Source organism: Ochotona princeps, chromosome 32, assembly GCF_030435755.1.
Source record: "Ochotona princeps isolate mOchPri1 chromosome 32, mOchPri1.hap1, whole genome shotgun sequence".
Lineage (NCBI taxonomy): Eukaryota > Metazoa > Chordata > Mammalia > Lagomorpha > Ochotonidae > Ochotona > Ochotona princeps.
In genome coordinates, this window is record NC_080863.1 from 1,612,747 (window position 1) to 1,627,194 (window position 14,448).

The window sequence follows — 14,448 nt, forward strand, 5'->3', positions numbered from 1 at the left end:
GGTTCGTAAATTGCTTTGATTGTGTTGTAGAATGTTCCTTCTATGCCTATCTTGCTTAGGGTTTTCAGCATGAAGTGGTGTTGGATTTTATCAAATGCCTTCTCTGCCTCTGTTGAGAGGCCCACATAGTTTTGATTTGCGAATGTTGAATGTATGCCTGGGATGAATCCCACCTGGTCCGGGTGAGTGATCTGCCTGCTGTGCTGTTGGATCCTGTCGGCTGGTATTTTGTTGAGGATCTTTGCATCTATGTTCATCAGGGATATCGGTCTGTAGTTCTCTTTTTCTGTTGTTTCTCTATCTGGCTTTGGTATTAAGGTGAGATTAGCTTCATAGAGTTTAGAAGGATTGCCTCTCTTTCTGTTGTTTGGAAAAGCTTGTGTGGGATTGGGGTCAGTTCCTCTTGAAACATTTGATAGAATTCAGCAGTGAAGCCATCTGGTCCAGGACTTTTCTTGGTTGGGAGGGCTTTAATTACTCAATCTCTGTGCATGTTATTGGTCTATTTAGATTGTTAATTGCTTCTTGTTTAAGTTTGAGGACTGTATGTTTCCAAAAATCTACCCATCTCTTCTAGGTCTTCTGATTTGTTCGCATACAGTTGCTTGTAATAGTTCCTGATGATTCTTTGTATTTCCAAGGTATCTGTTGTTATATCTCCTTTCTCGTCTCTGATGCTATTGATGTATATTTTCTCCCTCCTTTTTTTGATCAGTTGGGCAAGTGGGGAATCTATTTTTTAATTTTCTCAAAGAACCAGCCCTTTGATTCATTGTTCTTATGTATAGTTCTCTTGGTCTCTATTTAGTTTATTTCCTCCCTTTTTTGGATGGTTTCTTTTTTCCTACTAATCTTGGGATTGGTTTGCTGTTGTTTTTCTAGCTCCTTCAACTGTAAAGTTAGCTGATTTACTTGACGCCTTTCTAATTTCTTAACGTAAGCACTGATTGAAATGAACTTTCCTCTCAGCACCGCCTTGATTGTGTCCCATAAGTTTTGATATGTTGTGTTGATGCCTTCATTTGTTTCAAGCAATTTTTTAATTTCCCCTTTGATTTCCTCTCTGATCCATTGCTCATTTAGTAACATATGATTCAGTCTCCATGTGTTTGCAAGTCTTCTTGGGTGTTTTGACTTCTTGTCTCTAACTTCATTCCGTGATGGTCTGAGAAGACGCATGGTATAATTTCAGTTTTTTTTTTTATTGGCTGAGGCTTGTTTTGTGGCTTATAACATGGTAAATTCTAGAGAAGGTTCCATGCACTGGTGAAAAAAAAGTGTAATCTCTATCTGTGGGATGAAAGGTTCGATACGTATCAACTAAGTCCATTTGCTGTAAAGTTTGGATGAGTTCTGTTGCTTCTTTGCTGAGTTTCTGGTTTTGTGATCTGTTCATTGATGTTAAAGGAGTATTAAGGTCTCCCACTCTGATTGTATTGGAGTCTATTTCTCCCTTTAAGTCCATTAGTGTTTGTTTCATGTAGCTTATGCCTTGGCATTTGGTGCATATGTATTTATTATGGAGATCTCTTCTTGCTGAAGGAATCCCTTGATCATTATCTGGTACCCTTCTTCATCCCTTTTATGGCTAACAGACATAGGGAAAGATGCTCAGGCTCCCTAGCCATCAGAGACACAAGGGAACAAATACTATATGCTCTCTGTTATATAAGGAAACCAGTATGGAAAATGCAACTTCAATAATCTGATCCATACTGGTTTTGTTTTGTTTTGGTTTGGTTTGTTTTGGTTTGGTTTGGCTGCATCCCATGTGTTTTGATGTTTTTTTATTTCAATTTTATTTATTCCAAATACTTTCTCTTGTCGAATTCATTGCTGGCTCATGGATTATACGGTGGCATCATTTTTCCCAGGAGACTTTTGTGTCTCCTTTTTGTGAACCATGTGTTGATTACTCAATGGCGTGTTTTTTTCATGGTGCTGTAATTTGTTGTTGAGGTGGTTGTTCTAACTCATACCAGTTGTTGACTATGTTTCTCAATTATGGAAATGTATAATGATGGAGTACTTGGGTATACTGTATCCAGATGTGGGGGTATAATGCACCATGTATCCCTGTTTCCGACGAAAGATGGATTCCCAATGAAACTGCTGGACACGTGCAGACAGTGGGATTCTGGACTGTCTGACATTGTCTGTAGCAGCAATGTTGGGGTACACTTAAATAAGAGACTGATGGAATTATAATCCCTTATGAAGGATTATACTACTGTAGTAAAATGGGGAAAATCTGTTGGGGAGTGGGAGTTTGGGAGGAAATCCCAGTCTATATGAAATTGTAACATAATTCAAAAATTCAAAACAAATATATAAAAAGGTCAGGGTAGCAGTTTCAGCTTTAGCCCGGCTTGGCTCAGCCTCTGGCAGGCCTGGCTTGGCTGTGGGCCGCAGTCTGTCTGGGAGGTGAGCTCACTTACTGGTGGACAGCAGGTCCTCCACTCTCTGCTGGCTACTCCTGGGAACAAGGTCAGGGGGAGGCATGCCCCCTCTGTAAGTCCTGCTGCGGGCAGGGATCGAAGCCTGCAAGGCCGGCCTCTGGGCCTCATGGCCATAGACCATGGGGACGGGGAGCCACAGGCCTGTGTTCATGAGGGTTTGCTGGCCTCGCCCAGGCTGACCAGCTCCTAGGAGGAGAGCAGCCAACACACTCAGTGAACTGATGCTGGAACCGGCAGGATATATGTCATGCTTGGTCGTACACACAGAATAGTAATGGACCGAGGGAGTCGCTCCAGGTTCTTGTGCCAAGAGTCAACCTCGTCCCTGCTGTGTCTTTACATTGTGATGTTCGTTCTTCACTCTTCTGTTTCTAATTCTTTGAGTGTCCCTCTCAGCCTTGTACCTGTGGACTGTTGCGTGCTGGCTCGCGACAGGTCAGACTTGTAAGGTTAAGAATAGCAGGAGTAACAAACGTATCGAATTATCTCAAGCAGTGTGGTAACAATGGATCTAAATATACTTCTACAGCATGGAGAATGCCACCTCAGGTTTGCAAAGTCCAGGTTTTTGCTTTTGCTTCTGCTTTCATAGAGTGACAAGAAGTATGTTTTTTCAGCTCAGCTGACCACAGGGAAGAAATGTGCTAATGCTACACCAGACAGCAGCAGGCCAGCCGAATTAGACCTTGTGATTAAGAGGTGAGAGCTAATAAACATGAGTAGGAAGAGCTGATGAAGCATGCTGCCAGCTTCGGAACCTCTGCCCGGCGAGCGGGAAGATGGGCGGGTGCCTGGTGGCTTCAGAGGGCGCTCTGGTTTGGTTTGGTGTGTACGTGTTGGCAGTTGGGCGATGGAGTTAGTTATGCGTCTAGTCCCAGGCTCTTGCTGCCTCATTTTCTTGTGGAAACCCTGGCTATTGACATGTGTTAGGGCAACAATCTACTTCCTGAAGCCGAGTAAGCACGGAGTAAGGGCTCCCAGGTGGACAGTGCTCCAGCCAGGGGTGGGTTCCCTTCCACAGTGGCAGCCTGCAGACGCTGGCTTCATTCTGGGTGTTATGCGGACGGCCATCTGAAGGAAACCGAGCTAATGCGCAGATTGGAGTCACACTGTCCAGAGTCAGGGGCAGACGTGTGTGTCTGCAGTGCCCTGGGGTCTCAGGGAGCCGTCAGGGAGTGTGACCCTCCTGAAGAGCAGCAGCTCATGTTCCCATTAGCTGGCTGGACTGGGAGAGGAGCTGCTTGCAACCGGAGTGCATCTACATAAAAACTCACAGTCTTACCTACCTGTGACGTCATCCTTGACCATCCCATCGGTAGCCAAAAGCGCCACTTTGGGGTGGACTGGCCATATTGGGTCACCGTAACAGCTGATTACCATGTAAAGCCACAGCTAACGGGCTTCTGCTTCCTGGTTGGATTCTCTTTTCCCTGGCCTGATCAAGCAAATGACAGAGGCAGGCTTCAGGGTGTCAGCCCAGGGGACGCTCCAGCCCAGCCCTGGCCTGCAGTGTCCTGCGCTACGACCTGTAGTCTTGGCTTTTTTTTTTTTTAAGATTTATTTATTTTTATTGCAGAGTCAGATATATATATATATATATATAGAGAGAGAGAGAGAGAAAGAGAGAGAGAGGAGGAGAGACAGAGAGGAAGATCTTCCGTCCGATGATTCACTCCCCAAATGAGCCGCAACGGGCCGGTACGCGCCAATCCGATGCCAGGAACCAGGAACCTCTTCCGGGTCTCCCACGCAGGTGCAGGGTCCCAAAGCCCTGGGCCGTCCTCAACTGCTTTCCCAGGCCACAAGCTGGATGGGAAGCGGAGCCGCCGGGATTAGAACCGGCGCCCATATGGGGTCCTGGCGCGTTTAAGGCGAGGACTTTAGCCGCTAGGCCACGCCGCCAGGCCCGCTCCAGTTTCTGAAATGTGTAAAGGGTATATACCAAGCGATGCCTGAGGCTATTGCTACAGAGCCTTTTGCCAATGAATAGCTCTTAGAATTTAAGGTGATCTCCAAAGGAAAACACAGCAATTTCTGTAAGAGTATCACCTGTATTTGCATTAAAAATATGCTTAAATCTTCCCAACATAAACACTTGAGGGGAGTGTGACCATCCCTGTGAATAATTATGACTTTTTGGCTTAACCTTTGTTTTCTCCTGTATTAGGAAGGGGAGGTGAGCTGCAGAGGCCTGCAGTGGCGGGGGCTGGGCCAGGCCTGCAGCCAGGTCTCCAACGTGTGGGTGATGGCTTCTGGTACTGAACCCATCACCATTAGCTCCCAGGGCAGCTCTGGGCAGTAAGCAACCAAGCAGACAAGACTAGATAGCGAACCACTTTCAGATTTATTTTTTTATTGCAAGGTTAGATTCACACAGAAGGAGAGGCAGAGAAATATCTGCCAGCAGCCAGGAGCCTCTTCCGGGTCTCCCACGCAGGTGCAGGGTCCCAAGGCTTTGGGCCGTCCTCGACTGCTTTCCCAGGCCACAAGCAGGGAGCTGGATGGGAAGTGGAGTAGCTACAACAAAAACTGGGACCAATATGGGATCCTGGCACTTGCAAGAGGACGATTAGTCAATTGAGCCACCCACAGGTCTGGCCCCCAAAACATCTTTGGAACTATGATAGTACTGGAAGCAAAAAAACCTTATCCTTCATGGTTTTTAGAAATGCTTGTTCTTTTAGATTGCGTGATGCCACATAGCTCCAGCACCGCATCCTTTTATTCTTTCCACTATAATACGAAAAAAAAGTTGCTTGAAACTTTAACCCTAAGTCACTGCTATTAACTCTCATTTAGATGACCGCTGTTCTCCTGCCTTATCTGCACATGTTCTAGAACAGTGTTCCCGGGTAGCACTTGTATGTTACAAACAACCCTGAGGCCCGAGGCACGGATGTTCGCCAGGAAGCCACAGCCCCTGTCCCCACGTCGAATGCCTGGGTTCCTGAACCTGGCTTCCTGCTGCAGGACACCAGTGGTGGGTGAGGGGCACAGTGATGGGTGAGGCTCGCTGGATCCCAAGGGAGTCATCAGACTCCAGCACTCCCATGGGAGGCTTCACCTGGAGCCGGGTCGCTGTTACAGGCCTTAGCAGTGAGCCAGCAGGTGGCAGCACGGCCTGTCTGCCACTTGGGTAGGGGGTCCGTAGCTAAGTGCTTGGACAGGTTGTCCAAGAATATCCCAAACAGTACAGTGTAGACCCAGTAAGGATGCAGACAGGTTGCCCAGCAGTGCGCACACACCAGGCACTGCTGTCTTAGGCTGACCTTGTTGTCAGGCTGGCTCCCTGGTGAGTCTCCAACCCATCTTTCACTGTTCCTCTGACTGGATAGGCTGGATTTAATGGAAATAGACTCAAATATGTAACATAAGCATGTTTATTGTAACATTTTATGTAACATTGCCATATAATAGCATATGTACCTATATGTACATATAAATATGGTGTTTATTACAATATTTTTAGTTTCAGGTTTTCAGAAAACCTGCCCAGAAAGTGGAGTGCACCCCCTGCCTCCTTGCCCCTCCCTCACACCCGTTACTAATCCCTTGGAACCACGCCCCACACTGATGACTGAAGCCCGAGGTCGCATTGGGACTCAGCCGTGTTGTAGAGTCTTCTCACGCCCTCCACAGCCTCACGTCCCGCCCACCCCTCTCCCCCTGGTCTGTCTCCAGAGCTCTGGCTGATCCAGAAATGTCACATAGCCAACCCATCTGCCTCACCATCTTTCCCCCCAACGGCTTCGAGCAAGTAATTCAGCTGCTACAACCATTAGTGTGCAATTTTTAGGTGGACAGTTTTAACTCATTTGCGTAAATGTGTACAAACATCTCACTGGTAAGCTCGTAGTTAGCTTTGTGTGAGTCTCAGTGGTTGTTTCATTCCGCATGTCCACCAGCGATGAACAGGCATCCTCTGCTCTGCCTCCTAACACCTGATGTGGTCACCGACTTGGATTGTCGTCCAAGTGCGCAGCAGTTTCTCCTGCGTGCTTACCGCTCTTTGCTGTCAGTCACTGCGCATCTTTTTATATGTTGGTTTTCTGTGCAGCTTCTTTGAGGCCACTCAGATCTGCCTTCCGGGGTGACTAAACAGCAAACTGGACCATGGAAACAGGGGAACCACCACGGGTGTCTTGCGTGCTGCTCCATCACTATCAGGCTTGGGCTGTCTCACTGCTTTGAGGATTTACCTAAAAGGCAGAGTGACACCCCAGAGGGACGCAGAGAAATCGCTTAACAAACTGGCTCACTGCCCAATGCCTGCAGCAGCCAGGGGGGAGCCGGGCACAGCCAGGGGGAGCCAAGAGCCCCCGTGGGCCTCCCCCGTGGGGGGCAGGAATCCTAAACAGTCGGGCCGTACCCTCCACTTTGCTCCAGCACCAAATGGACTATTCTGCTCTTTTGACTGATTCTGATTGCAGTTTTGGTAGCAGTGGCGCACCTATAGAGCTGAAGCACTGATCTTAACTAGATCGTTCTATGCATGTGAATTCTTTCCAGTCATTTAAGAGTTTTATGCTTTTCCTCTTTCTAGACCTATTTTGTTGGGTTTGGGCCTAATGCTTTGTGGTGAGGGTTTTCATTGCTTGCATTTAAACTCCAAGTACTTGTTGCTATTCGTCTCCATATTAATTCTGTAGCTTGCAACCTTGTGAGGTTATTTAAAAATCCCAAGTGTTGGTATATTTGGAGACCTTCTACAGACGGCACCTGTGCGCAAGGTCCCTCCTTATCCCACTCACGCCGGGGCAGTCGGGAAGGGGTACTGTCTGGTCACTCAGGGAGCCCGCGTCCAGCTTTCTGAAGGAGTTAGGTACGTGAAGGCAGGCGCTTTACCCACTGAGGTAATTCCACTGTTCCTGCTTCTTTCTAGCATGCATAAATGTCGGATTCCGTAACATACTTTCTTTTAAAACAAAACCTCATCTAATAAGATCCTTCTTAGGTTGCCAATGTGCAGAGTAATGTGAATTAACTGATTTTTATGGTTGCATTTCACATTTTCTAGAGAAATCTATTTATATAAGTTATTCAGTTTAACACATTAAGAACTATTGCACTGATGTAAAGAAAACATCTTGTCAGTTTCTGATGTTTATTAGCAAATGTTCCCGCTACTCCCTCCCTTTCTAAGAAGTCACCAGTGAGGACTACCTGGGTCTGATGCACAGTGGGCACAGCCCAGTCAGATGATCTGGGTCCTTTGAGCTTGGGCTAATATCTCTAGTTGTCATTTTCATATTCAAAATGGTGACTGCGAAGGAGAAAAAGTACTCGCAAATTAGGAAGTAATTTTTTATAAGCTTGAAAACCTTCAACTATTGAAATGCACAAAAGAAATTTTAGATCATCACTGCCTACACAAATGCCTACAGCGGTAGGAGGTGTTTTATGTCAACAGCACCCCGTTCAAGCCCACACAGCATATTTTCCAAGTCTCCAGACAAGCTGGCCACAGTGTTTTCCGTGTACCTGAAGTCTGACACGGATGAGGACATGTCCCTAGAGGAATATCTGAGGTAGTTGCTAGGGTGGCTAAGTCGCAATTGTTTTCTTTTAAACTAATATAATCACATGACTAGCCCACTGTATACTCGTCATCTAACTATGTACATCCTGGGCTCTCAGTGTACAAACCGTCTTCATGAAACAAAGCTGATTTCTATACTGATGAAGGGAACGCGGAAAGTGAGGACCCTCGGGGGTGAGCCGATGCCCCCAGATGACTGACACGAGGCCCTGCGTGCTCTCCCCAGCCGCCACTTCCTTGCAGAATGAGCTGGGGAAAGGATCTGGTGAGGCAGGTCCACAATCTCCCTTCACTTAACGTTCTTACTAGGATTTCAGAATCGGACTCTTTCCCTTAAGTGTTCTCATGCAGCGTCCCTAAGGTTTCGTTCCGAGGACTCGATGCCCGACCGCAGTAGGTAGGAGTCGAATGTCGGAGAAATGAGAGTGTCCTCGCATGCAAGCCTTACAGCATAGTTACTAGCTCTTTAAACCAACTCAAATGATATGCTTTTAACAGCTGTGTGAACAACATATTCCTTACTAACATACCTTAGCAAACGAGATGGTAAGCCAAATCCACTGACAACTTCGACAACATTTTTCTTTGTTTCCAAGGTGTCCTTGAGTGGCCGTTCTGGACAAAGCTGGTGGTGGTGGCCATTGGCTTCACCGGGGGCCTCGTCTTTATGTACGTGCAGTGCAAGGTGTACGTGCAGCTGTGGCGACGGCTCAAGGCCTACAACCGTGTCATCTTCGTGCAGAACTGCCCAGACACCGCCAAAAAGCTGGACAAGAGCTTCCCGTGCAGTGTGACGACGGACCGCAAGGACGCCGTGGTGGTGCCTGTGCCCCAGACAGGTCCAAGTTCACCACCATCTGCCGAAGGCAGCCCGCCGGAAGTCATACCAGTTTGAGAGGACGACTGGTTGGGAAATTTTACTGAAGAACACCTTTCTAGCCCTCGGCCACTACAAGTGACAAAGGGATCCTGAATGTACTCACCCCATTCCTCTCCTTTATTCTGGACACATTTTTCCTTCGTTGCTCAAAAAGGAAAGGAGAAAAACCGCAACGGACCAGGATCCCGGGAAGCAGAGCCTAAGGTGTGACCAACGGGACACGTGTGCCTGAGCGCGACCTCTAAGACAATGAAGAGACGCTTGGAGGTGACAGCGAGAGACGGTCGGCGGACAGACACACCTCCCCGGAAGAGGGGAAACCTTCGAGACAGGCTAGAATTGCAATGTGTTTTTTTCCAAAGGTTTTAGACAGGACAGTTAACAATCTGGAAACAAGTCCACTCTAAGCCGGAAATCATCTGTGTTACCCCCCGGAGGCAAAGCTGGGGGATGCGTGTTTTGATTGACAGCTAACGAGTCTTTCTGGCTATAGCAGAGTCTGGTAATTTCCGATAAATGCATGTTTTTAAATAGATGCAATCTACATCTAATATTAACACTTGGAATTATGTTTAAATTATGATTTTTCAGGTAAATTTGGGGTTTAATGAAATACCCATAGAAACTGAAATCTACCAGCAGTTCCTTTATTATGTGGTCCCTCTAACAGAGTGCTATCCGAGAGATGTAACGTCAACCACGACTGCTAACTGTAGTTGCCCCCATTTTAAAATTTTGAACCCCATCTTCAAATTGTATTATGGCACATTAATCTGAGTACATCAGATCACACTGCCCTAAACTCAGATCCTGCGCTTTAGCCCAACAGCTAAATATTTCAAAATGGCAGGATTAAGTTTTGTTGGAACTTTTACAAAATTTGTTTACATACAGAGCACTAAACCCTGTTTGAAGAGGTAAATGCCGTTATTTCTCTAAAGGGTAAAACAATTCAGTAAGAAAGCAAACGATCTATAGCAAAGTTGAGAAATTCACTTGTTTGCTACCACAAAGCACTTAGGACCTGGAAATGCTATTAAATAACGCAATTATCTCAAATCCATATGAAGGTCAAGTGCACAGAAGACCCTAAGCTATGCTGAAAAGCCGAGTCCTCTAGTCCACACATCCTATGGATAACAAATACAGTTGTTTGGTTTTGCTGGTTACCGCCTTCTTTGCATATTGCTGTAGAACTGCAGTGTGAATGACTCTAGTGATGGGCCCAGGCGGCTGTGCTCTGCTTCCCAAGGGGATTTATTTTTGGTAGCTGTTGTATTTATTCTGGAAAGGAAAGGATGGCCGTGAGGACCAAGCATGGGTGCACTTTGTAACTAGCAGTGTGCTTGCTGTTCACGTTACCATGCACAAAGGGGAATGAAACCTTTGAGGAAGATTACCAGCTGACAGAGTCCAATAGTCCCAATTTCTAGAAATAAAAGGTAACTGTCAAATTTGTATGTGTGTGGCATGTGTATATTCATGTATATATGCAAAACAAATGTTAAGAGATCAGCCTATGTTAAAACTTGCAGAGGCATGGAGTAAGAACACACTGGGATAACGAAACAGACCAAAAATTCCCCCCCCCGATGAGGTTATTAAGTGGCTTTTAAAATGTAGGAGAAAACCTTTTATAATAAAAGATTTGGGATAAGGTAATTTTAAATAACAAAGCTTTGAATACTATAACCAAAACATCACTGCCAGGGGATTTTACCTTAGCTCATTTTGCTGGCTCTTCCTACACTCTTCACTAACCCATTTTTCCTGTGGTTTAACAAGGGCAACAACAGATTGTAACCATTCCTGGGGAAAAGTCTAGCCCCAACCCTGTTCTGGGAGGGCAAGCGTTTGCCTTCGTTAGTGCACACACACACAGAGTTCTGCACAGACACGCCGCGGGGGTCCGTACACAGCTCCTTCCACGGCAGACCCCTGGCCGCCAATGTCAAGGGCTACACCAGCATGCTGTCTAGAGTCACAAGCAAATGCTTTGCTGCCGTGCTGAGTGTTCTAAAAGCACATTCCTTTAAAACCTCCAACAGCAGCCCCTACTGCAGAGGGACCAGTTCTTGCGTGCAGCCGGCAGCCAACAGAGGGCCAGTGGCACAGCTGCCCTTTTAAAGAGCAGAACTGTCCTTGGAGCAGTGCTTTTCATGGAACAAAACCCTGCAGAGTGACAATTCTGAGGCATTTTTTTTACCATCATTGACCTGAATCTATGGACTACCAATAGTATAAACCACAGGTATTCCTGCTTTTAAGAACGTCACTTTTGTATAACCTTCACGAGAAAACTGTTAGATTTTACTTTATAAAATGTTCCATAAGTTTAAGCACAAACCAAATGCAAAGAGGCAACCCCGACCACTGCAGCTGCAATGCAGACACGTGAAGGACCCCCAACATCCAGCACCAACCCTCTGAGCTGCCACGGCGTGACCACAGCCCCAGAGACCTGGCCTCATGTCCTTAAGACCTATTCTTTGGCTGGGCAATTAGTTCACTGGTCCAGTGACATCATTAATCAGTCATGGGGGTGAAATGGGATAGGTAAACCTGTGCATTTTCCTTTGCGATGAGTATCTTAAAAATGATTAAGGTCCAGCAATCTATACAACCAGTTCTTGAAGTTGATAACAATTTGGTAAGGCTCATTCTTCAAGATGCAAACCCTTTTCTTTCCTAAGTCAGCCCAATGGTGCTATTTTACATATCAACACAGTTGGCAAGAAGTACTGTTATTTTGGGCTGCAGCCTTTCCTGTTCAAGTGATGAAAGCCCATTGTGAAAACGATAGTGAATTGGGAGAAGGAAGTTAACTGTGCACAAACTCTGATTGGACATTCGTACTTTTGGTTTTTACCTAGTTATCTTTAACAACCTACTGTTTGTGACTAACGTGTGCTAAGACAAAGCAAAACCATCTGTGGAAAACTTTGTATATTAAACCAGTGATCCAAACCCTGCTACCGGTTTCTTTCTTTTGTCTAACACACTGGAATTTCGGCCGACTTCTATTAGCAACATGCCAACAGGCTTGAATTCTTGACTCCAGATTTCATAATGGCCTGGGTTTTTTAAGCAGAAGATCTGAACATTTATAATCATTTCGAGGCAAAGACATGCCAATCAGCAAACGAGCTTGGAGACGGGAGTAATTCTAATTTACCAAGGGCAACCAGTGGAGACCATGTGTTGAGGCGTTCAAACCAGCTCTTAGCCAAGTCAGGGCAATATAAAGGACTCTCAAAGCAATGAGGCTCATTGTTCTAAACAGTGATCACTTCACAGATAAACACGAAAGCCACAGAAACTACCCATTCCAAAGTCCGGGACACTGTGTGGCCTTCCCACAAGACTGCTAGTTGGCCGAGCCCTTAGTTGTGCCAACTGAGTACTAACTTAGCCTTTCCCGACTAAAGACCGTTCAGTCTCACTGGGTTCCAACTACTGATCCTACAGTTACCTAGAGTAGCAACACTGTGAAAGTTGACCAGAGGGACAGCCTTTCAACTCTGACCTGAGGGACAGCCAGTCAAGAAGCAAGTGCCTGTTAGAACCCCAGTTACTCGTGGGTGCCATCTCCTCGTGATGGCTTGTCCCCCAGGCAGACAGACAAGCAGTCAGATGATCTGACAATGTGGACGTGAGGGTGGGGTCCCCAGGGGCTGGGCCACTGAACCCACACAGCACTCGGTTGTTGAACAGGACTCACCACATGATGACACTGTCTTCCATGCCTGGACGACAGGTGGGTGACGGCCAGAGGCCTCCCACATCCTCCTGTCCCTGGGAGGCCACAGGCCTTGTCCCAGCTGCCTGAGCCTTGAGAAAGATCTGCCTAAGGGGCCACACAAATGTCATCCGGTAACAGCAAGACCGTGAGGACAGGTGACCTTACAGCCACCTTTAAGAAGGTCCAGGCAGAGCATCCTAGGTGAGGAAGCAAGTGAGCACAACATGCAACCTGCTACTGTGGAAACAGAACAAGAGCAACAAGAACAAGAGCAACAAGAACAACCTGCTACTGAGGAAACAGTACAAGAAATCCTTGCCAACTTGGCGGTGGGGCCCAGGGGATGAGGAACGGGGCAGGTTCTGACTTCAGAAATGAGGGGAAAAACCTGAGAATCTGGGTTTCTAAGACACTAGAGCGTGGGAGCCAGGACACAAGGAGTGTTTGAAGGGACAAAGCGGCCTAGTCCATCTGCTCACGCACCGAGGATAATCACACCAGCTCAGCGGACAGCCAAGCAATCACGGGCCATCCTGTGTAAGCCCTGGCTTAGAGGGCGAAGGCATGCCCTTGGCACAGGCAGGGTTAAATGAAGACATCGCAACTTAGCATCCTAGAGAAAATGTTCTATGGGGAAAACAGGAAGAGCATCACTCCAGTGGCGAGTTACCTTTCTGGCTACCTTGGTCCTGCTGGGGGTGACAGGAGTTTATCCAGCACACGCTTACCTGAGATGCTTTCAAGCAGCGTCTCTGGTTTTCATCTTGGTTGATGGCGTGGGCAGAAGTCAGCATAAGCGTTTGAGGGGACAGAATCTGCCATTTTCTCAAGTCATCTCACACTGTGGGCTTTAAGCGTCGGCGCAGAGAAAGGCATTCTCACCTGCTTTACTGTGGGTTTTGACTCAGTTTGTATAATTACTTCAAAAGTAAACATGAACCAGAAGAGGAGGAAGTTTTCCAATGACTAAAGAGAGCAACTTCTCATATAACTATAAAGCCACAAAACTCAAATTCATCAGCATGAAGTTTACCACTAAAAACTAAGTAACCAGAAACTTCTTATGGAAATAATTTCTTTTTAATTTTATGAAGTACAAAAGTTGCAACATTTAAAATAATATTGAGTTAATATCAGTTTTTTTCTATGAAAACGCATACTGAAGTGTACTTGCATGTGACAGGTTCTTTGATGAATGCAGTCATACAATATTCACATATTTTCATATTTAAAACATTCAAATTTACCTCTTAGAAGAAATATAAACACTTAAAATCATTGGTGATGCAATCTCTAGTTCTGTCTCTGATCGCGTTTCACAGTGAGAAGGCTAAGGGACAGATACTGCTGCAGGGGGGAAGCGCTTCTCTCCAGCACAGCCCCGTGCGCAGCGCCCACGGGCACATCAGCGTGCAGCCCATCAGGATGCAACAACAGCCCCGTCTCCTCCCAGCTTTTAGTTTTAGAGGGGGAGTAGTGTGATATGATCACTGGGGGACATTTCTACTGTCATGACCAAGGAAACATTCACAGGGATCTTTAGAATCTGCAACGGCCACTGTCCAATCCTTCCAATCCTCCAAGTGTGTGACTGAACAAGCTAAATACACAAGAAGAAAAAATGAAACCTGCTTTGTCCCTCCTCCCCTGCAACTCCAGCTGCTGCTGCGGGCCATTTCCATTCAGCAACTCAATGTAAACGAAAAGCCACCTTCGTGGTTAACAAACAGAATCCTTTTTAAAACCACAAATGGGGTGCTCCTAAGAGAATCAAACAGAAAATTCTTCAAGCCAATTATTCACCATGAGCAGTGAGTGTAACTGCGGC

General features: G+C 46.3%; 1 protein-coding gene across 6 annotated transcripts in view; it reads left to right on the forward strand.

The window, feature by feature from the left end:
- MARCHF1 (membrane associated ring-CH-type finger 1) overlaps positions 1-9,078 on the forward strand; it is a 251,530-nt gene extending 242,452 nt beyond the window's left edge. For all 6 annotated transcript variants that reach the window (XM_058657463.1, XM_058657464.1, XM_004591422.2 and 3 more), the window contains one exon: positions 8,595-9,078. In XM_058657463.1, the coding sequence (XP_058513446.1) occupies positions 8,595-8,893 (299 nt within the window). In that variant the 3' untranslated portion in view covers positions 8,894-9,078. The remainder of the gene's footprint in view (positions 1-8,594) is intronic.
- The last annotated feature ends 5,370 nt before the right edge of the window (positions 9,079-14,448 follow it).